This window comes from Hippocampus guttulatus, chromosome 13 (genome assembly GCF_054856545.1).
Source record: "Hippocampus guttulatus isolate MCC_2025c chromosome 13, RoL_Hgut_1.0, whole genome shotgun sequence".
Lineage (NCBI taxonomy): Eukaryota > Metazoa > Chordata > Actinopteri > Syngnathiformes > Syngnathidae > Hippocampus > Hippocampus guttulatus.
In genome coordinates this window covers 6,207,073-6,231,009 of record NC_141273.1, presented here as the reverse complement: position 1 = coordinate 6,231,009, position 23,937 = coordinate 6,207,073, and the positions used below count along the sequence as shown (strand labels likewise).

Here is a 23,937-nt window from a genome sequence, read left to right as displayed (position 1 = left end):
TGATGCTTGCTCAAGTCTGAACCAAAATTTCAAATTGTCATATGTAATCCACAATAACAGCCATTATTCTTGACTCCTGATTTTAAAACTAGTTACCCATCAATTTGTTATGTGCTGTGTATGTAATATGTGGAGGTGATTAAACATTTATATGGTTTACCAAAATTCCTCCAAGGGAAACCGTAACTATACTGTGGCTCGGACAAAAATGAGTTTGAAACCCCTGGTGTAAGGATTTGGCAAACGGGACTCTCGTCTACGATTTCTCCGGGATGGTTAAATACTTTGCACAGAAAATATATTACTCCATCCACATTTACCCAATCTTTCAGCAATATTAAACACCCTGAAGGTGAATTCAGACATTTGTAATTTTCAGTACATGATACATGGTTGAAGATTGTTGAAAATCTAATATATAATTGTTTGCCAGGCCTTCCCCCAAAATATACACCAAAGTATTGTAAGTGGAAATCACTTGCTGAAATGGAGACGCGGAGAGACCTTACATGTACAGCACATGACAAAAATCAATCCATTTTCGACAGCGCTCGTGTAGATTAAGGTCACGGGTAAAGTGTCATTTATCTCATGAAACACAGGAACCAATCCCAGGCTTGTATTTCAATGTTTTTTTTTTTAATTTTAACACATGGTAGGTTAAAGAAGAGCCTAAAAATGGCTACCACTAGATGAGTTAAGTGTTAGCAAGACCATCACGCATGAACTAGCACTGACAAACAACCTTCCCCTCACAAATGAACGCTATGCCATCGCCTCAAAGCTACATTTAAAACATCGTTCTGTGACATTTTAAATGAATGGCTAAGATCGAGCTGGCAGCAACTCCCCCATTACATGTCAGCGGAACTGATTTAGAAGCTGTCATTTTAGGGAGAAGAAAAAGTCACAGTGTCACTTTAATTTGAGCTGTCTTCTTTTTATGAGAACCTAAAAACAGAATGAGGAATTTCTCTGTAGTGGGATCCAAAGAATCCAGATGATATAAGATTGATTTAATGGTGGAAGAAAAACATTCTAAAAAGATTGCTTAACATCATTCAGAACTAATTGGTTTTAACTCGCTGAAAATATTGCAGTTGTTGTTCGCCACAATTGTAACGGATTAGAACTGCCTTCAAACCGGTTAAGAAAAAAACAAGTGTTGTTTTAGTTTACAAAACAACACTTGTTTTTCTTAACCGTACTGACTGTCAACGAAATGACACATTCCGTCGAATGATAAACGAATTGTAAAGCAATTTGAGGACAGACAATGAAGACGGACTGACTTATATAATAGTCCTCGATTTACGATGGTCTCGACCCGCAAGGTTTGGTGGTTACCAACCTGTTATGACTAGACTGTGCCCCTTTCAAAACAATACACTCTTTTTTTTGTTACTGTTTTTCCATTTCATTGTTTTATATATACTGTATATATATGGCTCAGAAATGTAACAATGAATCAAATCAGTCGAGTAATTCAATTCACTGCAGAGCCACATCATAGCAGCGAGCCAGGAGGAAGCAGTCTGTAAAAGACGGAGAATGTCCCAAGTTTGGGATTTATTTCAGACCTAAAAAAAAAAAGCTAAACTACTACGTGTCTACTGCAAAGCAGAACTGGCTGACACAATACCACGTCGAAGATATTCGGCACATATCACACAATTATCACCGCAAATCAGGACAGACACGGCCACCAGTGCACTTTATTTAAAAAAAAAAAAAAAAAAAAGAGAGCGAGGAATGCCTTACTAGCACAATCATACTTGAGTTTCTTTTGCCCACAACTAATGCCCAGTCAATCAATAGGTGCACCGGCTAACAGTTAGCCAGTTAACAGACATCCACAAACCTCAGCTAACACCAGCCTACTACACTTTAATTTGCTGAAACACACATCACTCATCAGGCCAGTCCCCACCCGATTCATTCTTTAATTCGGGGGAGGCGTGGAATCAATAAATATTTTCAATTGAACTGCGCGCGTTTCTGTCATGCACACTTGCGAGCGACTCCCATGGGAGAACCTTCTTCTTGGCGTTGTAAACAAACAGGAAGACATCGATGAGAATTTAAGGGCTAATTACAAGCTAGCAGCTTGAAACACACTGTCACACGGTGAGGAAAGGAAAGAGAGGGGGTCAAATAGACACACAGTCATAGCGCTTAACCGAAAACAATGAGGCTTGGGTTTTTTGGAGGGTGGGGGAGATGAAACAGGTGTCACATCTGTAGACGACTCTGAGTCATCCTTTTAATAAGCGGCTTTTTTACGAGGTTTTTGCACCCCGGTGACAGACTTATGAATGGGGACTGCACGAGTGTAAAATGTTTGCTCTTTATTAAGGAGGGGTGTGAAGAAGACCTCTTGCAGGAGTCTGTTGCCGTGTCAGCGGGTGAAAATATCCCCCTTCATTCCTCATTTATTTCCACACACAATGAGCTATGCTGGGACTTGCTCAGCAGCAAACACCCCGCCACACACACACACACATTTTTCACATTTATTAAGGTCCCCTGTTACCCAGATAACAATCAGTCAAAATCAGCATTTTGCCTCCTTGACACCAACTTCATCTGCACTTTCAAAACAGTCAAGACTTGAATCATCATCATTTACCTTTATATCTGGCCAGGTCACTCGCCTTCAACTAAAAGGCATTCATTCGCATTACGTCGTGTTTTCAGAAAGATGCGGTCCAAACCCCAACGACCTCATCACTTGATTCTAGCTATGGTGAACAGGGACTCTTAAACAGGTAAGGGAATGTAACATGAATAGAGAGCAAATGCATTCCATGGGTAAAATGTTAAATTGTATTTTTTTCGTTTAAAATTAAATAGATTTCTTTCAAAGAAGGGGAAAAAAATAGCTTCCAAACAATGTGAGCAAAGGTACCAGCCATCAATCCTAAAATGTGTACGCAGCCCTGTTTGCACGAGTGAGACGGATTCAAGATGCATTGTGACAACTGCTGAACCACTGCCAATACACAAACAGCAATGTGCACAAGGGGTGAGGTATTTCACGACAAGCATTTAAACCACTAATAAAACACACTCACGCGTATGTAAATTCACGGTGGCTTGGAAAACACAGGCTGTCATAACATGGTGTTAAAAAGCTTTGAATGTGCCCCAAAAGATGATACAAATGAAAGCCGAATGTATAATTAGATCAAATATGTGAGGTGAGTGTTCGGCAAACATTGTGAAAATGTAATAGCTGGCTCAGACAATAATTTCTAAACTGTGAGATCTTTATTACATGTACTGTATAATGCCTGGGAGCTTTTGTGTGCAGGATTCCCGTTCAAATGACTGCAATTCAATCTCAATCTGTATGACATTCTATAATGCGTATTTAACACATAATTGATAAAAAATTAAGCACACTGTCATTTTCCTTTTTCTTTTCAAGTTTCCAATTTTGACAGCATAGCACGAAAGTGGTAGGCACATCTGCCCCAACATTGAGAGGTTTCAAGTTCAAATCTTAGTTCGGGCCTTCCCGTGTGGTGTTGGCATGCTCTCCACGCACTTGTGTTGTTTGTCTCCGGCTACTTCAGGTTCCTCCCGCATTCCAAAAAACATGTTAACTAATGTGTCCTTAGGCGTTAATGTGAGTGGGAATTTGTTCGTTTATATTGGCTGGCAACAAATCATCTTTAGCCATTAAAATGAATGAAAATACCATTAATCCGTTCCATCATCCCCCTTCCCATAAATACCAAACCAAAAGAAATTTAATTCAATGCGCTGTTCCTTCACGTGTGATCATGTTGCCCAACAGGCGTCAATATTGTATAATAATAATTAATAGGAATAGAAATCTTTTACTGTGCTACTACTCAGTTGCTGTAATATTAGTCATTTTTCATAGAGGATACCCATGAGTATTGTTCGATTACATGTGTCATTTCACTGTTTACTTCAAATATCCATTGCTTAAAACCGTGACTATCAGTGCTAACAATTAGCATGTCAAAAGCATTTTCTCTTTGTGTTAGCATTAGGCTAGCATTATTAAGGCAACATCGTTTTCTTGTTTTCAAAACGTGTTTATTCATGGTTTTATGTTCGATTTGACAGTAAACTTCGATTGGTAGGGCCACTGAACAGCTTGAGGTCTCTTTTCTGATGAAAAGTCCACTACTGCTGCCTATTGTGAAGTGAGATGAATTCAGTTTACTGCCACCATGAAGCATTTGCATCCCAAGGAAAAACTAAGTGCCTGTGCATTGAGCAGCTGATCCAGTTTCTCCTGTCAAAAATTATCTGGCCTGTTTTGGAGAAGATTCTCTCGGGAGAATGGACAGACTGCATCCTGCTCCAAGCAGCAACAATTACATTAGAGACACTGACACCTTCATTAATGTCATTGAAGGTGTTTTCCTTACTCCCCCAACACTTGCAGACTCTTCAATCTGCCTTTGTTGTCAATAAAGTTTAAATGCCTGTCCCTGATGTTCTCCACCATTCCTTAATATTGTCTCTCCTCTGTGTGCTCTTCCTGTGCCGTGATTAATTGACAATTAGGCTTTGACTATTGGTTATTGACAAGCATGTGCAGGTGCTTCCCAGTGAAGTGCTCCCAATACACATCAGTGCTTTCGACAGTCAGGCATTTTATTCTCATTTTCAACGTGGACAGCAAACTGCAATGTGAAACCACTTATTTCGAGCCTACATGTAATGATATGAAGAGGTGTCATCCATCCATATGGTTTGATAACAGCCCCTGGAAGGGAAACCGTAACAATGATGTGGTCTGTGATGAATGACTTTTGACAGCCCTGCGGGTCCAGAATAGTGTTTGCGAACCTTTACTGGGTCAAGGTGCATAAGAAAAACATCATGGCACATCTCCGTTTGTAGCCACGCATGGTCAATTATGTGACGTCTGCTAGCGAATGGACGAGCCTTTAACTGTCCTGCATTGGCATAGCTAGGTGAATAAATATGCATTCTTCGGTTGAATAGGAATAATAATTTGACAATATTTGTTTGTGAAACTGCTTCATTTGCCATTATTTGGACGGATATCTTTGTTTATCAATCTATGACAAGGACATATAGTGACAGGTAGAACATGCCTCTGCTCGATGACAATTAACCTATGTATCCACTTCAGTGACATGATTGTTTGATGACGTGCAGTGATATTTGCCCAATGTAAAATATGTGTGTTGATTCAGTAAAGGTTAGGAAAATACTGCTGGTTCTGATCACGGTAGCAGAGGCTCCTTGAAACCAGCAGGAAGTTTTAAACACCCCCACAGCGGATGAATAATGGCTGGAGGTGAGATAGGGGATTCCTCCCTCCCTTGTACAGAATGATGGATGGTTCCGCAAACGTCCCCGACTGTTCTCCAGTCTCGGGAATGAAGATGATATGGGTATTACTGCAACCATGGCAGGCTGTTGTTACTTAACTAATCGAAAGCTTGAATCAATTAAGAATGCGGAGAGCAAAACAAGAAGGCTGCGGAATGTTTCCAACCAAAAGAAGCTCATTCCATTTATCAGCCAACTCCCTAAGAGATATGACTGATTCATTCCAGTGATGCAATTTTCTTTTTTATTTCCTTATCGTATTACTGAGGGATGTTGTGTGAAGAGGCCATTTCTTTCAAGGTAACGAACGGCTCAGTTTGCTAAATGGTACCACACTGACCTCTAACGGTCAGATTCTGGAAGAGGCCCGTGGCTTTATTTCCCCGACAGCAGCTCTGCTGTGACAATGCACCAAGTCAAGACGTATTTAAAACATAATCAGTCAACTCCAGATCTTCATCCATACCAACATCCTGCCTTACTTCGTCTTCTCAGCCAACCCTAAAACCATCAGTGTCAACACTTCATCATGAACAGGCAGTGAATCATTTCCTTCTCCCTTTATGACTTGGGGCTCCCATCAATTACCTGCCCACGTACCACTTATGATCGCCGGCTTTATTTATGGAGTGCGATGTACACTAATGATAGCATCGGAGCATCATTACACCCTGCAGTGGATGCTTGCTGCATTTGACTTTAAGATTATCTAAGGACATAAAAGTGTCACCTTCATCAACACATTTTTACTCAACTTTTTAATCAGAGGTGCAAGTAAGTGATTTTTTTTTTGCCCTGATGCAGGAAATTCCCTTTTTCTCTCTCAAGCACATCAGGTTTTCATAATATTAATATAATAACAAAAGTATGTAATATAGTCAGTCATATGTTTTGGAATATTTAAAAATGAAGAATTTGGCTTAGCCACAGGTTGATATTTTTTTCTGAAATGACAGTGTGAAGTTTTTGTTGAATTCACTCAATTTTTATTTCGTCAAGTGGTTGCACAAGATAAAATCCTGTGGTAGAACTAGAAGTAGAACTTAACAAATGTATCTGCATCCAGATGATTTTATTTTGTGCAGTCACTTGACAAAATAAAATTGAGGGAATTCAACACACTTTTTTTCCCGGTGTACTGTAGCTGTAATTTACAGCGCATGGTACAGTCTATATTGTGCAAGGTCAAATTTTACAACAAAATATCTGATGTGCTATGGAGAAAAAAAGTCAATTTTTGTATCAGCATAAAAAATACATTTAGGGAGACGGAAAGCCATCTCTGATCAAAGTTTTCTGAAATCAACTCCCTGAGCAGATTATCTATAACCTATTTTCAAATGTATACAAATCGCATTAGGAAGCTATTCATTTATTCGGCTTTTGGAGTATTTTACAGACAGAGACCCACAAATTGGCCCTGTTGATGACGGATTTGCTTAGGAACATAAAATATTTGTGTGGCTTTAAGGGTAGTACCGTAATTCTTTGTAAATAAATCTTCCTCTCGCACTACGTGTGATTTAAAATAACCCCCCTTTGTGTTTTCTTATAATACTATGCAGGCCCATTACAAGCACAGAAGGCCTCGGTGCGAGTAAAAGCTGGCTCAGCTCTTGCTCATGCTGAGTTACGGTAATTAAGGCAGCTAGCATATGTAGCTTTATTTCGATCTTTTGTTGCTAATCCATCCATTTTCTATAGTGTTTGTCCTTATGAGGATCAGCTGGAGCGTATGTCATCTGACTTTAGCAGAGACGTCGGGTGCACCCTGGACTGGTTGGCAGTCGCAAGGCATATCAAGAAAAATAACCTCCGACCCACAAATTATGCCTTATGAACAACTTGTGCAAGTCATGTCATTATAATGACTAACAAAATAGGATTTTCAGATTGTGAAAGTACGGCATGCATATTTATTTTGTGTTCTACGACGTGATTTGTTTTAAGGACATTTTTTATACCCTGCAGTCCGAGTCACCTGATTTTGAGGATCTGCCAGTATCAACTCCCGATCCAATATGTCAGAAAAAAAACATGCTTCCAAATTGTCTTAATTTTTCTTTTCTTTTTTTAAACAAAACTTTGTCGACATGACACACACATATATACAGTATATATGGCTTGTGGAACACTGGTTTCAACCAAGTAAAACCTTTAATTCCCTTTTGGGTGGCTCGTTTTTTTCAGGTGGGGTATTAGTTAAATATGCTAAACGAAGCTCTATTCCTTCTGCCGTTTGCACTATCGCCACTTCCCGCATAAATATATTTCCACAGTGCAGACATTAACATTGCTACATGCTGCTAGCTTCATGTTAGTATCAAATATTGCCAAAAGGGGAAAAAAAACTCTCTCTCTCTCTCTCCATATATACAGTATATAATTTTGCACCCTTCTGTGTACCTCCAGATTATTTTATTGCTTTATAGCCATAAAAAATAAGTAAATTAATAAAGAAAATTAAATAAACCCACTACCCCGATTCCAATCAATTGAAAATTACGTGATTAGAACGTCCCCAATTTCTATGCAAGTGGGGTTTTTTTCTCCCCATTTTCATTTTTATTTTGGGGTGTTAACAGAGGATCACAGCAGTATTATAGTGCAAATTCACATCGCCACTCCATCACGGATTTTGAGGCTATCGTTTTTTGGGGGGTGTTTACAGTATACAGCTAAATCTGAATTTAGAGTTGCTGTGCAGCACTGAGATCTACTGGAAAATTAATAGCACAACATGGACGGACCCTTAGTTAAGTATAATACATTACCGCATTTTGCCATTTTAATAGTAGTCACTACCACAAGGCACGGAATATCTATTTGTGAATACTGTTATAAACTCTGCTTGTATGCCTTGCTGCTGTGTGTTAAAGTAGCAGTTGGTGGGAGATTCGTAGTTACCGTACCATCAATGCTAATTTCCGCTGGCTTGTCTAAGAAACTGCTCCCTAACATCTAGACTCACGACAGTAAAAAAAATAAGTAGCAATATCTGATGCACCTTCAACTTTTATTTAATATCACATCTCCTGCAGTGGAACAGTAGCCTAAGCATCTCCAGGGATGTGCTTGAACAGAGAAGCACTACAAGCATGAAATGAACACAACAGGAGGCTACAAGGCTGCATGCACAGAACAAGTATATAGAGTCTCTTCTAGGATAAGTGCTGTACAAACTCTCCAGCTACCACACAGGAAGGGTGTGTTAATTCTGTTCACGTAGTGCACACACGCGCGCGCACAGTTTGGTGTGTAACGCACAGTAGCATTGAAAAGAGTCCGTTCAAAAAAGGCACAATCCAATCATCTGCAGCAGTCACCAAGCACAAAACAGGCTGAAGTCATCCATAATTTAAAACTATGTCCCGTGATTCCCATCCACCAAAGTGCACTGTGGATGGATGGTATAGCTGCATTTTCAGTTCCAAGTTAGATCAAAATGTCTGAAGTGACAACACACAGCGTGTGTGTGTGTGTGTGTGTGTGTGTGTGTGTGTGTGTGTGTGTGTGCGTGTGTGTGTAAAGAAGTGTTTCCAGTGGTCCTGGGTCAGAAAAGCAGTCCTAAAGCATGTGTTTAAGGAGACAATTGTTTATTTCACACTACAACAATATGCACCTGACATCCAGCACATCCCTCTGTTCATTTTCTTATCCTTTGCTCCTCCCCATGCTGTGTTATCGTTTGCTCAGCTTCATTGTATGGTCAGAAACAGATTACATACTCGTACACTGATTTAGGGATACAACAAGTTCATGGTTTTATTTCAAATAGTTCCAATTTGAATAAGAGGAATGGTCTGATTGTTTTGGCAGACGGAGATGTGTGTGTAAAAAGCACAGGATACCTTAAAAGCATTCACTAAAACTTTGCCGCAGCGCTTTAAAAGGAGGTGTCCGCAATGAGCCCGCAACTGCAATTTTCAAATGTAGTGTGCAATTGTATCCATTGCGGAGCAGTCAACAATCCATTGCTGAACAGCCCTGATGTCATCCTTTCTTCCATAGGAAGGTCAAAGCGCATCCCTCACCTCATCGACAAAAATTGGGGTAGTCGATCGGATAAAATTCTCTAAGGTTCGATTGATAAAATCGGATGTGGTGGCAGTACAACTTAAAGAGGAAACAAAATACAAACATAAGGTTCTCTGTGTCAGTCACTAAGGAGCTCTCTATTTAAGTACATGTTATTTTGTGAGTCGTTATTTGCCGTGCCCCGTGTGGTGGTGATGCTTTGCTGACATGAGTACAGAGAAGAAGAGACAACTGTACAAAATGATCTGTTACCTACTGAGTGATGATTATGTCCCCTCAGTGTCTGTGTCAGTGACTAGCACTGGCTCACTCGCAGCTTGCTCCACGGGCTCACTCTGTACAATGTCTACGCCCTGAGGAGGCGCAGCCTGCTCCTGCTCGGCTTTGCTTTCGGGAAGTGCAGACTCGGTGGGCTCGGGAGAGGCATCCGGCGTGGGCCCGACTGCCATTTCTTTGTCCATCTCTGCTCCATTGAGCCACTGGGGTTTGGGGGAGGGGGCTTTCTCTTTTACAACCTCCTCAGTCTCCTCCTGTGGGCGTAGCTGTGCCCTTAGAGAGTGGGTCATCTCTTCAGGGGGGCTGACAGCTTGCGTGAAGCCGACAGGAGATGCCTGGCTTGGAGTGTCTGAGGACTTGGTCGTCTGGGGAAAGGCCTGGCCCGAGGCTTGCGCTAGTGATTCAGGGAGTAGAGTGGTCTCTGGCTGGGGTGATGACCGGGTTTCAACTTGGGAGCTGGGCAATGGGGTCTGTGCCTTGTTATCGGGCTGGGTTGAGGTCAGGGATTGGGATTGAGAGGTCTCCAGCAAAGGGCCTATGTTTCCACGCGGACCCACCTCAGCCGCTTGGCTGGACTTTCTGGCCTCTGGAGAGTGCACAGGAGGCGGAGGTTGATGGTGATGCTGACCTAACAAAGGCGCTTTGGCCTGAGCTTGAGACAACAGGGGGGACTGGAATCGTGACTGAACGAGCGTGTTCAATTTGAGCGGGGTAAGCAGCTTCCCTTGATTCAGATTGGGGTTGAGCGATGGCGTCGGAAGAAGAGGAGTTGGTAGGGGGAGAACAGGTGTCCAGTTGCCGCGTTCCCGCTCTCGGTCGTTATCGCGGTCTTTGTCGTTCTCACGAGGACGGTCTCGCCCTCGCTCCCTGTCTCTATCCCGCTCCCGATTGTGACGGTTCCCGTTCATTTCCCTCCGGAAGTCAAACTCTCTCTCGTCTCTGTCTCTTTGCCTGTCCCATTGGGATCTTCGTTCATCTAGGTCACTTTCAAAAGTGGCTGCCCCGCCACCGCTGCGGTTCCACGGTTGTGGCCCGCCAACATTTTTGGAAGCTACGTTTCCGGGACGGTTGTCAAAGCGATTATGGAAGTTCTGCCCCGGATTGGGGCGATCCATGCCGTCTCGTTCATCAAAGTCCCCCCTCGACTGGTTCCACTGATTATCGGGGGTAAAACCGGCTAGAGCTTGCAGACGTCCAAGCAGACTGCCTCTGGCTGGGTGGGTCCCTGGTGTTTGCAGCAAAGGGGGCCTGCTGCTGCCACCCCCAGCACCACCATGGGGTGCCCGATGCTCTGGCGGAGGTGTTCTCAGCAGACCTGTACTCTGCTTCTCCACTGGAGGGAAGCGGTAGTCCTGGTCTTTGCCCTCATCAGCCCCCGAAGAAGACTCCTCTGTCTTGGAGACATTATCATTTGTCTGGGGAGGGGGCCTGTGAAAGGGGTCAAGTTGGGAGAATGGAGGCCTGACATGGGCTTGAGCCTGAAGGGAACCATCGAGGTGGCTACCAGCCTGCTGGCCAGGTCCCTGCGGCAGGAGGAGAGGGAAGCGAGCAGTGGCCCCGGGCTGAATGAGGTTAGGACGCACGTCAAGCGGAAGCATTGCAGGCATTCTTTGTCCCGCCATTCCAGGCTGGTGAAGTGGGTGGGCAAGGGGGGCTGAAGGGTGAACGCCAAGGAGACCCATTCCACTGCGAACTGCATTATGCATACCTAGGGAGGAGAAAAGATACATGTTAATGTCACCTTCCACACTTGTCGACTCATCAATCATCATATAGGTTAATGTGGCTCCACCTTGAAGCGTGAGCTCCGCTGTTCCATCCAAACCCTTGGCGGAAGGTGGCATTTTGTCACTCGAGTGCTGCTGACTTTGAACTCCCACCGCATTAAACACACTGGCTCCAGGGATGGCGGACGACATGAAGCCACCAGGCATAGCGCTGGTTGTTGGGATCATAGAACTGAATGGTGATTCCTTCACTGTGTCCTGGCTGGTTGCTACTGGTGGCGGCACAAGAGCTGCAGGAGGATCACAGAAACATTCCTCGGAATGACTGTTACATTCTTGCATGAGTCAAAGTGCTACCACGTAAATAACACTTACAAGTTGGTGCTGCGGCCATGGCTGCAGTCTGTGCTGCCTGCATAAAACCTGTGCAACACATGAGAGCATGAGAAGATAGGAATCGTAACGTTTTTTTGATGAATGTGTCAATATGTAAACTTCAACGGTGAGTAACAAACAGCACGATGTGCCTCACATTTTCAGAACTATTCAAGCGAGAAAGCCAGAACGGGTGCTAAGGAATACTTGACAAGGAGTGTTTTATTAGGTCTAAAGCATGTGGGAGGTGTAAAACCATGGTCCTTCGATATCAGTGATCATTTTACAGTTTGAGCCCTGCGAGTCCCAGGGACTCGTTGATCAGAAAAGTACGAGTCCCATTATGCATTTAGAGAGTCCCAAATTTCGAATTCTGAAATGGTCTACTTTTTCAATTGCATATAATAATAACACAAACAACAACAATCAGAGATGAAAGTTGACTTTTCTGAAAATTCCGGGGGGAGATATATATATACACACACACACACACACACACACACACACACACACACACACACATATATATATATACACACACACACACACACATATATATATATATATATATACATATATATACACACACACATATATATATATACATAAAAATATATATATATACGCACACACACACACACACATACTGTACATATTTTTTTTCGACGTCACACACCCATATATATACACACACACACACACACACATATATATATATATATATATATATATATATACATAAAAAATATATATATATACACACACACACACACACATACTGTACATATTTTTTTTTTCGACGTCACACACCCAACGTCACACGCGACAACAGCTAAGCTCTGCTAGCCGAGACGGCACTCGAAGTCGGACGGACACGTTTTTCTGCCAATTCTGTGTCTTTTTGTCTAAATATATTTTTTACGACAACTGTCTTGTCCACGGTGTCTTTTATTCGTTCCACTGGGGTTTAGCGAGTGTGTTTATAAAGAGACGAAAATCTCTTTACTGTTACTAGTATTAGTGTCTCAACATGGCTATGCTCGGGAAAGCAAAACAACGAACTCAAACGCGTCTTCGTTCAATGTTGTCAACTAATATCCAGATTAATTTGAGGCAATTTTTCCTCAATTCTCCGGAGAGATTTTCATAAAAATTTGAAAAACCCGGAATTACAGGAAAATCCGGAGGACTTTCATCTCTGAACAATATACATTGATAATCGGTTTATTTCTTATAAACAAATGCTGCAAACATTTTAATAATTCAGGCATACAAGATTTGCTGAGAAATGGGTTCTTATTTCATTCCATGGTTCAGTCTTTGAGTTCATAAATTCTCCTCTCTTTACTCTGGTTCCAATGATGCAAGGCTTTCTCAAAGTCAATTTATCATCGCAAAAAAGCATCCAATTTTAGCTGCTTCCTCTGTGATATCTCCGCAATAAACTTTCGCAACACTTGTTTGCAACACTTGTTTTAACGTTACACAACTTGGCAATCATCTGCTTCCCGCGAGGTGAAGGCCAAGCTCACCAATTTTTGTTTTGACTGAGAAATTTCCTTGCGGCCCAAAAACACACATTATTTGGAACTGTGCGTCCCGCGGGAAAATTATGCGTCTAGGACGCGGGACGCAGAGGTAACGAGATGGCTGCATTATCACTGATTTTCATCGTATTGTATGTGTATCTCGAACACATCAATCACTGTATGCCTGTACTTCAAATAGCAGAGATTGTAAATATTTACCTGGAGGGGGTTGTGAGGCATTGAAGGCGGGCCTTAGGAATGGTGGGGGCGGCCCATACCCTGGTGGAGGAATGCTCATATTGACAGGGAAATTAGGAGGCACCAAGCCTACTGCACCAGGAACAGCCTGGGCCACTGGTAGCTGAGTAGGAGAGATAACCGCAGTTAGAAAATGACTACTTAAGCTGGATTACCACCAAAACTTTGATATTTTCATTCAGTATTGTCATTTTTGGAGATCTTCTGACTTTTGTGACCAAAGTGGACAGTGGGAGAATTACAGAATAAAGAGGACGCTCCCACAAGAGGGAGGGCGGTTTAACGATGTCAACAATGATCAAATGGTATCGTAATAAGTTCTGTGATGGTCAGCATCTTGATTACCTGAACCGGCATCATGGTGACTGGCTGGTTGTAGCTTTCACTCTTTGTTGGTGCTGTTGTCTCACTGGTTGGTGGTTGGCTTAAAACATCTTTGCTTACTTCCAAATTCTTAGCTGTGTCCCACTCTGAAGAAACAAAGGTTGATTGTTGTTAAACAAAATTAATGTGTGTGTGTGTGTGTGTGTGCTAAGAAATCAGAATATTGATCCATACATAAGGAACATCGGATTATAAGGCGCACTATCGGCTTTTAAGAAAATGGAATGCTTTTAGCTGCACCTTATCGTGCGGAACATACGGTAACAGAAATCACAATGCATTTAAAATTAGCAGTAATTCTAACAGGATTTTTGCTATTTGGGCTATATCACCCGCAAGTCGCAGCGATCCACGATATATACTATTTGTTGATCATACAGTTGGGATATACTGTACATTATTCCTCTCATTCTGTCCGGTGTCACTGCCTGACATGTTTTTGGATTCTTGATCATAGTGGGGGGTTCTTGTTGTATTGACATGACAATTCAATGTTATGAACAGTGTACAGTGAACTAGTCTGTGCAGTTATGCAAGAAGATGCTCAGTTACCATTAGAAGTACCGTATTTTGTTTTGGTAATTGCTTGTTTTATTGTATTATGGCGTGTGGATAACTGACTATACTCATATCTGAGTCCATCGATTCTATCGCCGGATGACAAATACGAAATAAAATTTCACCTTCATTGACAGTCTCTTGATCAATGATTCCTCCTTCCGCAAAGTCATCCAAGTCATCCACCTTAACTTTTTCCCAAGGTATGTAGGTGACTCCAAGGTCCACATCCCAAAACTGCTTGTACTCTTGTCTCACTCCTTTGTTTAAGGCCCAAGCAATCTGCATTAAAAAGCACAATGATGGCGTGTAGAGAACAAAATACCTTTCAAAGACTCAATCTATAAAAGACATCAAGCCGTGCAAGGTTCCGCTGTTCGAGGTCAATGTAGAATTAAATTACAAAGAAACCATGGGCAAAATGACATTGCATTCAATCAAATTACAGAATACGGGTAGCAAAGTATACCTTGATGATCTTGGAGCCAATCTTGCAGGAACTTGTGCTGAGTTTCTGTCGTGCCCGGAAGGCATCCTGTCTGTGGACCATACAGATGTAGGCACAGCCTCTCGGTGGGATCATCTAGGAAAGGTCATAGATAGAAAGTTTAAAAAATGACAAGACATGGCAAGACTTCAACCTACCTATGTCCATTCAATAACTGACACATATTACATTTCGTAAACAAAATAAAAAGGACAAATAGTATGTTGCGCATGGAATTGTGAAATGTGAGGGGACGAGGGTCACGTGACAGATGACACCATCACGCTGTAGTTAGAGAAGATCGCTTACATTTATTGACTCTATTTGGCCAAACTCTTCGAAGAGGTTTGTGAGGTCTTGTTGAGAAGCCTTTTTGTCCACTTGGCCAACCCAAAGAGTTGTGCTGCACACTATCGAAAGGTTACAAATAGTAACAATTAGTATTGATCCCAAATAATTTCAATCATTTAAACGATTAATGCTGAGTAATTACCACTTAAAGTCTTGGATCGTATAGGGGGCAGTCCTTTCTTCTGTCGCTCCTTTTCCCGTTCTCTGGCACGTCTTTCACTTGAGTATGAACGTGTTGTCTTCCTCTTACGATCTCTGGAACGTGACCGCGACCGCTTACGGTGCTTACGCTTCCGAGAGCCAGAGCGGGACCTGGACCTTCTTCTTTTGGGAGACCTGGAGGACAGAGCAAAATAGGCAATGGGATTGTTTTCAACTATATTTTCTGTTTTTGTTGATCCTGTGTTACAAGATTAACAATTGTATTAAATGAAAATGTTCATACAGCTTTTTTTTTTTTGAATGTCAAGAGTCTTGACTGACCGAGAACGTGACCTTGAGCGTGTTCTGGAGCGAGCTGTTACTGCCTTTTTGTCCTCTGCTTCAAAGTTATCCTCTTCCATTCCATCAGGGCCCTCATCAAGATCCATGTCCTTGAGGATCAATTCAACACAGTTCAGTTAACGTCGATGCATTTGTTGTGTGTTGCCCCTATTATCGTATCGACATTGACATATGAACATTGAAGATACGATCATCAAAATTGAGACGATATCAGTCGCGTGACCTTGCCACGCTTGTGTTACATGTCCAACCAACCACATTGCTCCTTTCGAGGTTGGCGTTGATCTACAGCTAGATCTACCCAATGATAATAATTGTGCAGAGTGTGGGAGAGGGGGGAGAGAGAAAGAGAGAGAGGGAGAGCGAGAGAGAGCGAGAGAGAGAGAGAGGTGTATCCTGAAAGCAATGTTTCCCAACCTTTAATGAGCCAAGACATATTTTACAATTTCTTCCCAAATTTAAATTAATTACATCTGCCAACTTGTGGAAGAGCATTTGAATGTTTTGCCGGTTCCAATGTGTCATTGGGAGGGATAAATGTGTCATGCATTATTTGTAGTTAATAGTCTCTAAAACCTCTCATGGCACAGTTATGTCAGCACAGTGGTTGGGAATCACTGCCTTAAAGAGTCAAAATGTGGCCGATGTGAGTGGGAAATCATCCATATAAAATCAAATACACTTCAAACTTCCAAGTAGATTGCCCTTTTATTACCTGTTGCTGGTTGTCTATGGAGTCATCCATCTTATTTTCTGGCTCAGGAAGTTGCGGCTGACTGGTAGCCTGAGCAACAGAGTTGTCTTGTCCAAATAGCGTGTCCTGTCCATCTATGCTCATAGCCTACAGAAATTGATCATCAGCGTATCTGTTAACTATTCTTAGTGTGTCATCTAACGATGTAATTGACACAACAGCACCCTCTATCATTTTTGCGTGTAACTACCTTTTGCTGATGCTCCAGCAGTTGCTTCTGAAACTGCTCCAAGTTCTGTTGCTGTAGCTGCTCAGCAAGCTGGTGGAACAACGAGCTGTTGATGGGTTCGGACACCATGGGCCTGCAAAAGTGGTCAGCAAATTGGATTAGGCACAGTCAAATGTAGTCAGGGAAATCATTCTATATGATAAAATGCCATAAACTCACATTTGAGAGGATGTTGTTTCCTTCTTAGATTCCTCACCACGGTCAGACTCATTCCCAAAGTCAAACTGCCCCAAGAGCTTCTGGAAAAATAAAAATAAAGAAATAAATAAAGAAGGTGGCATTACACCGTCCCATTAAAAAGAGAAAGAAATAAAGTCATCACTCAGTACAGTATGTCTCCGATTTCCGAGAAAAACATATGCATTTCTTGGGTGTATTTTTAATGTATTTTACTTTTTTTTCATACGGGAGGGTAAAGGAGGATCTAAAATGGCCTGCATTAAGTGAGTTCAATATATCTGGGAAATTTTGTATCACGGAAATCATGCAAAATGGCGCAAATCTGTGATTTGTCCTATTTTTATACGCCTTTTATATGCTACCTGTGAGCACTGTGCCAGATGCAGCGCGCATTCCAGCCAGCCACAACCAAACGGAGGGGCTTGCTTACGCACTTGAACTCGCTTGGCGGAGCGAGGCAAAGATGTTTCCAAATTTTTGGTCTGCTCAAATATGTTTACAATACCTTTAAAAAGTATGTTTAATATGCTTAAATGTGTTGAAAGTGTGTATGTGGGTGTATGTGGGGGTATAGAGTGTTACATGATCTTGAGAGAGCAGATCTGCACTTATTGTGGGTGGCCTGGGAATATAACTCCAACAATAAAGGGGGGAATCAGTCCAATTAGATTTTCATCAAAAGCGCCAGGAGTACCTTGTTAAACGAGGAGACTCTCTGTTCAAGGGGGTTGAGGCTGTTGGCAGTAGCAGCTGCAGTGAGTTGAGCGGTGAGAGCTTGCAGCTGTACAACCAGACCAGCATCCAAAGCCTGGAGCAAGGAAGGCTGAGGCTTTTGTTGCTGCATTTGCAGGCTCTGTACGAGCTGTTGAAGCTGGTAACAGAAACAACAACAACAACAAAAAATTGGATACTTTGAAGAATGGCCACAATATATTTACAAGCTAACCTTGGATGGTATCTGTAATGCGTTCTACATTCTTCATCATTTAGAAGAGACCCTCAACTCTATTACATCGGTATTGTCTCTAACCTGCTGCCCCTGAGGACTTTGTAAGATTTGTGCCACAGCTGCCACAGTGTCTGTGTTGGTAATCTGGGAAGCCCAGTCCGGAAGTCCCTGAACAATATTGGCAGGGGTGGCCGGGGTGGCTGGAGTGCCTTGATGCCAAAAGACAGACAAGCAGGTCAAATAAAGGCAGAAGAGACTTTCACACCAAGCTTGTGTTCTCTGACTGACCAGGTGTGGTGTTGTTCACGGGGGCAGCACTGCTCGACATGACGGGAGTAACGCTTGGAGGAGGAATCCCTGCAGCCATGTCCAACAACGGCTGGATGATGTCACTTTTGAAAACAGCATTCTTTTGCCACAGGTTCAGGACCCGCACTATCTTACTCTGGAAAAAAACGTGACAGGAAAATCAAAGTCGAAATAAGATTGCATTGCATCGAGAGTAAAAACCAAAAACCTAAAGGCAAACGGTCAAACCTTGTCATCTGAGGGACAACGGTAGAGGTGCTGGAATGTCGGAATGATATTTTTGCTGAAGCGTGGGGCAAAAACATCCTTTTCCATGCCAAACTGGTGGCGTGACTGCCGCACAATTGAGTCAATGACATACAACCCCGGGACCTTGTATTCTGGTTTGCACTGTAACGACAAGAACTAAGGTTAAAAAAGAAGAAAAGAAAAAAAACCAATGCACACCATTTTATATTTTGTTACAAATTATCCTATCCTCTGAATTCCATATCAGATACCTGGAAATAAAAGCTTTTTTTTTGCATTTTTTTTGTCAAAGTCAAATGTTTTCAGGATACTGCAACAGTAAAGCTACCAAACACACTATTAAAATACTTAAGTTGGGGTTGCTATTTTGATCAGAAACTAATTTAATACTTTTAAGTATATTTTACATGATATTTACCAATTTTATGATCTTACATGCAAGTACAACTAACCTTTTGTATGAACTTCTCCACACTCTGGACAACATGCTTGTAAAACTGAAAAGAGGGGAAACATTTGTTAGTCTTAAAGCAGCATTTAATAAAATAGAAAAAAAATAAAAAAGCAGGGCTATTCAAAGACATCAATAATACTGAAAAGGATTCACACCACTTTTCCTGCTCCACAGATTCAGATTCTGGCTGCCATTGTCCAAATCTTGTGAGTGCGCTATATATGATTACCCTGTCTTCTGTCCATCTCATGAAAAGTTCAAGTTACTCAAGTATACACAAGGTGGTATACACGAGCAGCAGTGAAACCCGTCAGATTGGAGGAACTTTAAAAAAAAAAAAAATCTTTTTTCTCACTGGCAATCTAAACTGGCCTTTTTCTGGCTCCATGCATTGCATACAAAGTTACCATTAATCAGGTCAATTTTGAGCCTAATTGTATCTCAAAAATTATGATTACCAATTATCAGGTGGTGTGGGGTGTGTGAAGCATGGTTGTTGCGCCCCAATTCGCTCTGGAAATGCGCAGGGCCGACAATTGTAATCGTTTTATATATTTTATATTTACGAGTGCAAATCATATCACAAGAGCAGGAGCAACTTGGTGAGTGTTTGTAGAGCGTGTCTCAAGCCATTCACCATGTCAGGGTGTTTACTCAAGACAGTTGAACACTCAGGAAGATTGTCTTTTCTGCCGGCAGGGGGCGCAGTTTTCTACAAAGCCACTCCGTGGGCGCTTACCAACTGACACCTGACCTCTGCCGGCTTTTTATTGATCGTGTATGCAAATTACAAGTGATATATCAGAAAAAACACTCCTTTCTTCATTTACATGTCATGCCTCTCAGTCCAGCCCACCGATACGCCCCTCAGAGGCCAAAACATCTCTTGGTACGAACAATGGATACCTTGTGACTTCAATGGGTAGATTTCGCAAAGACATCTTTATCATGCTGCCCTCTCGAAGTTGAACCTCCCTGTCGACATTATCAGTTAATGAGGACTTGGCTTTATTCAGCTCAAGTTGGCTCTTTTTTCTGTGTGCTCCATTGTGTACAAGTTGTGAGAACATACCGTCCGAGATCAATCAAGCACATACTGAAATGAAACTTCGAAACATGATAATATTAAGTTTTTCTTTCTCCATCACACCACAAAAAAGGAGAAGAGTTTGAGACTACTAGATAAGTAAACCATTAGCCTAGCTTCTTTTTTTGGGGGGGGGATCAAAATAGTCCCATTTACAATTTTTCTTTTGAAACCAGCGAACTACATAAATTGACAAAAGATAACACAAAGCATACAAATATAAATAAAGGTCAACAACACATATACACAAACCAAGCCTTTGACCTCAACAACTCATTTGACATTTGACAACACATGCATGCATCCACAATAAACAGTCATGAACGTTGCAGCAAATCCAGTTGAGTTAAAGGCATCTCCAAGTTTGGCTTTAATAACCGCTTTCTCTAATTTAATGACTTCTCATTCCTCTTGTTTGTATTTTCTTAAATACCAGCTCATCCATTACAATTCTGATGCACTTATAAAGGCTGTGAATGTGCATAAGATGAGCAAATAGGGCATAACGGTGACATTGTACTGTAATTGTCGGCACAGCAGGGTGGCAAACCCAATGTAACTTTTCATTACGCTTAAAAGGAACACTCACAGCAAGTTTTTAAATACATGGTAATACTTCTTGAAATTAATATCAGGCTGAGGACAAGCGTATATGACCGGATGTAAGCAATATCACACTATGACAAAAGAAGAACCAAGACAATTCAAACTTTATGCTTTTAGGGAAAGTGGCAAATTATACATATGACTCCATATTTTCTATTCGGGATTGTAGTAGAAAACAAATAAATAAATGTGTAATAAGTACGTTTTTCTTCCTTTTCTGTCTTTTCAATAGTCTTGTCACAACACCAAACTTGACTTTGATTGATATTCCGATCTAAAGTGTGACGTACTGATAATGTCATGATGTAAATAGATGTCTTGTTACTTTCTACTGCCAAAGAAACATGATATTCATGTCACTCACTGCAGTAATAAAGCAATCGGTTTCCTCCTTGCCCCAAAATTGACCTGCGGCTTGAGTTTTTTCGCCATTACTGTTTACATCTGCTTGTGTATTTCTGGCAAGTTGCGCATCAGACGCACAAGACTAAAATACACACATATGTGTTTATCTAACGTGATTTACGATCTACAAAACGCACCTGATTAAAAGTCACAGCAGCTAAATTTAGCCATAAAAACAAATTTGCACATACATTGGCCGCTTCGTATCAATGGCCGTGGGTCTGCACGTTATAACATGGCATATTTGGAAAGAAACACCAAGAGGGATTTTTAAAAAAATGTATAAACCTTAACTACTGGTGGACGCCTTTTCCCCGAAATACTGTTGAATGCAGCTAGCTACACAGTGACGTCCCAGAAATCTTTTCTCAGTCACGCTTGTTGCCACATGAGGGGAATTCACCAACCAGTGCACATAGGTCTGTGGCAGTGCAGCTTTTGGAAAGCCGTTTATGTGTTTGGGAAATGCAGGGGATGTCGCTCCATGGCCAGAATAATGTCTTCTCTAGCTAACCGTTTGCTCCTGTCATCAGTTGCAATGGTGGGAGTCAGTCACCAAAACCAACAACAGAGACGGATGGGGGTTGCACTGCAGAGATGGCTGTATTTATGGCACTCGTTCCCTCTAACTCAAGTCGGGATGCTTATTTTCACTCTACTACATTCGCAATATTCACTCCAACACCCACCTTTGCGTTCCGCTATGCACATACATTCTGCATTTTAGGCAGCCCATGTGTGCACTATGTGCGCATAGTGAATATTCATTATGAGCGTGGACTCAGGATGGTTTCATTTGCCCACTGTGATGTGTTTGGTAATTACATTGGAGAGATGTGACAAATGTTTGGGTAAATCTATTGACAGCTTGAACCTCATCACTAAAAATTCATAAATAAAAAGCGAGGGGGAAAAAGTACTGGCTTATAGTTGGGAAAATACAGTACAAACTGTGTCATTTTTAAACTTTGACGCTCAAAACTTAACGCAGCTGTCATTAAAACGGATCACTTTTTAATAAACCAGTCTTACTCAAGTGTGTTGTGGTTCTGTCCTTAATTCGTCTTACAGACCAAAATATATGGGAAGAGATTTATCTAAAATCTTACGTTTCAAGAGAGGAAAATACTGTGCCAATAAGCACAGTTAAAATTTAAGTTTAAAAAAAGGTGATGTAAAAATGAAATCTTGTTCTATATCCATGTTTTTTCTCTTTTGTCCATTTATAATTGTTCTTAAACCATTTTTTCCCCCTAATATCTTGGGCGGCACTGTGGTCGACTTCTTAGCATGTCTGCTTCATAGTGCAGAGGTTGTGGGTTCGAATTAGGCCATGGCCTTCCTGTGTGGAGTTTGCCTTTTTTTTTCCTGTGCCAGTGCAGGTTTTCTCCGGGTACCTGGTTTCCTCCCACATTCCAAAAACATTCATGGTGGGTTAATGGAACAAGTTAAATTGCCCCAAGGAGTGATTGTGAGTGTGGATGGTTATTTGTCTGTGTGTCCTGCAATTGGCTGGCAAGCAGTTCAGCGTGTAGCCGCCTACTAATCAATAGAATTTTCAAATACCAAAATATTCAATAGCTGCAGCCCAGAGGGGGGAAGCCCGTCTGTGAAGCAGGTCTGGTTAAATCCTTTCCATTTAAATGAATAAATATTTAAGACTGGATGTGTATACTTTGCCATGTTCACGGCCATGTTTTTTGTGAAGAAAGGACCCCCTTGATCTCCCGGAAGCATGATGATAATGCTTGCAAATTTCCCCAGTGTGGGAGAAATAAAGGTTATCTTATCTTATAACCGAGGCGGCATGCTTATCTCTTTATCCAGTGATATACTCTATGTCGAATTATAAATACTATTAGGTGCTATGCCAGTTGGATCTAACTATCCAGCAATCGCAAGCTTCAAATCTAGAAACATTAATTGTGTGTGAAAGCAAAAGAAATCTCATGTACTGGGCAGATGCTTGGAATTGAATATTTGTCATCGTTTGTGAAATACTCAACCTTTGTGGTTTCCATAAAATGTGGCTCTTGAGTAAACATTGACAGGCATGCATTCAAATACCCAGGACACATTCGAAAATCATGTCCATGTGACACGGCGGGGGTCGAAAAGTGGTATCAGCCGCTGTTGTGCCCCGTCTGTTCCACGATCAGTAATTCATGGCATTCGCATATGGCAGATGACAGTTAAGGTGTAATTTATGTAAATATATGTACAGCATATTTATAGGATTTATATTCATGCTTTGTAGGAATTGACCTGGGAACTATTTTACACAGAACCTAAAGTTACAGTTTGACAAATTAACTCATTAAAAATAAAAATAAAAAAGTCAAGCACATATAACACTGGTCTGCATCAAAAAATAAAGAATAACAAATGTTTTCTAGATCACTTTTTCGCACTGAAGACATTGGTATGATTTATTTTGACTCATTGCTCCAGTTTTTCTGTTGCATGCCATGTGCTCTTGTTTTTATGGTGATTTGCAAGGCAACTAAGGAGGGTGCTAGCCCAGCCACGCAGCTTCAAGGGAACACTGCACACTACTAACTTTTAAGTAACAAGAACAATATTTAAGATATGCTTTATTTGTCCCACACTGGGGAAATTTACAGCCTCCAGCAGCAAGAATGTGGGTAGAAAGAAGAAAAAACAAACAAACACCGTTCAATTAAGTGCAACATAAATACAAAAGGGATAAATTGCAGTGCTATTTACAATTGTTTTTCACATCATGTAATTATTATTATTATTATTGTTGTTATATATAACAACATATATCTGATATATGTTGTTATATATACACATCCAGTCTTAAATATTTATTCTGATATATATATATATATATATATATATGAACATCCAAGGGATTC

General features: G+C 41.3%; 1 protein-coding gene across 3 annotated transcripts in view; it reads right to left on the bottom strand.

Moving 5' to 3' along the window:
* Positions 1-8,343: 8,343 nt before the first annotated feature.
* The window catches only part of scaf8 (SR-related CTD-associated factor 8), a 28,045-nt gene continuing 12,451 nt past the window's right edge, over positions 8,344-23,937 (bottom strand). For 2 of the 3 annotated variants that reach the window (XM_086128093.1, XM_086128094.1), the window contains 18 exons: positions 18,956-19,000; positions 18,483-18,644; positions 18,234-18,390; positions 18,027-18,154; positions 17,691-17,867; positions 16,976-17,055; positions 16,778-16,889; positions 16,549-16,674; positions 15,813-15,922; positions 15,472-15,665; positions 15,288-15,388; positions 14,961-15,074; positions 14,617-14,773; positions 13,895-14,019; positions 13,511-13,652; positions 11,763-11,810; positions 11,453-11,677; positions 8,344-11,368 (listed from right to left, as the gene is read on the bottom strand). In XM_086128093.1, the coding sequence (XP_085984219.1) occupies positions 9,651-11,368; positions 11,453-11,677; positions 11,763-11,810; positions 13,511-13,652; positions 13,895-14,019; positions 14,617-14,773; positions 14,961-15,074; positions 15,288-15,388; positions 15,472-15,665; positions 15,813-15,922; positions 16,549-16,674; positions 16,778-16,889; positions 16,976-17,055; positions 17,691-17,867; positions 18,027-18,154; positions 18,234-18,390; positions 18,483-18,644; positions 18,956-19,000 (3,921 nt within the window). In that variant the 3' untranslated portion in view covers positions 8,344-9,650. Of the gene's footprint in view, positions 11,369-11,452; positions 11,678-11,762; positions 11,811-13,510; positions 13,653-13,894; positions 14,020-14,616; positions 14,774-14,960; positions 15,075-15,287; positions 15,389-15,471; positions 15,666-15,812; positions 15,923-16,548; positions 16,675-16,777; positions 16,890-16,975; positions 17,056-17,690; positions 17,868-18,026; positions 18,155-18,233; positions 18,391-18,482; positions 18,645-18,955; positions 23,765-23,937 lie in introns of those variants that run through there. The other variant, XM_086128092.1, reaches the window with a different exon arrangement.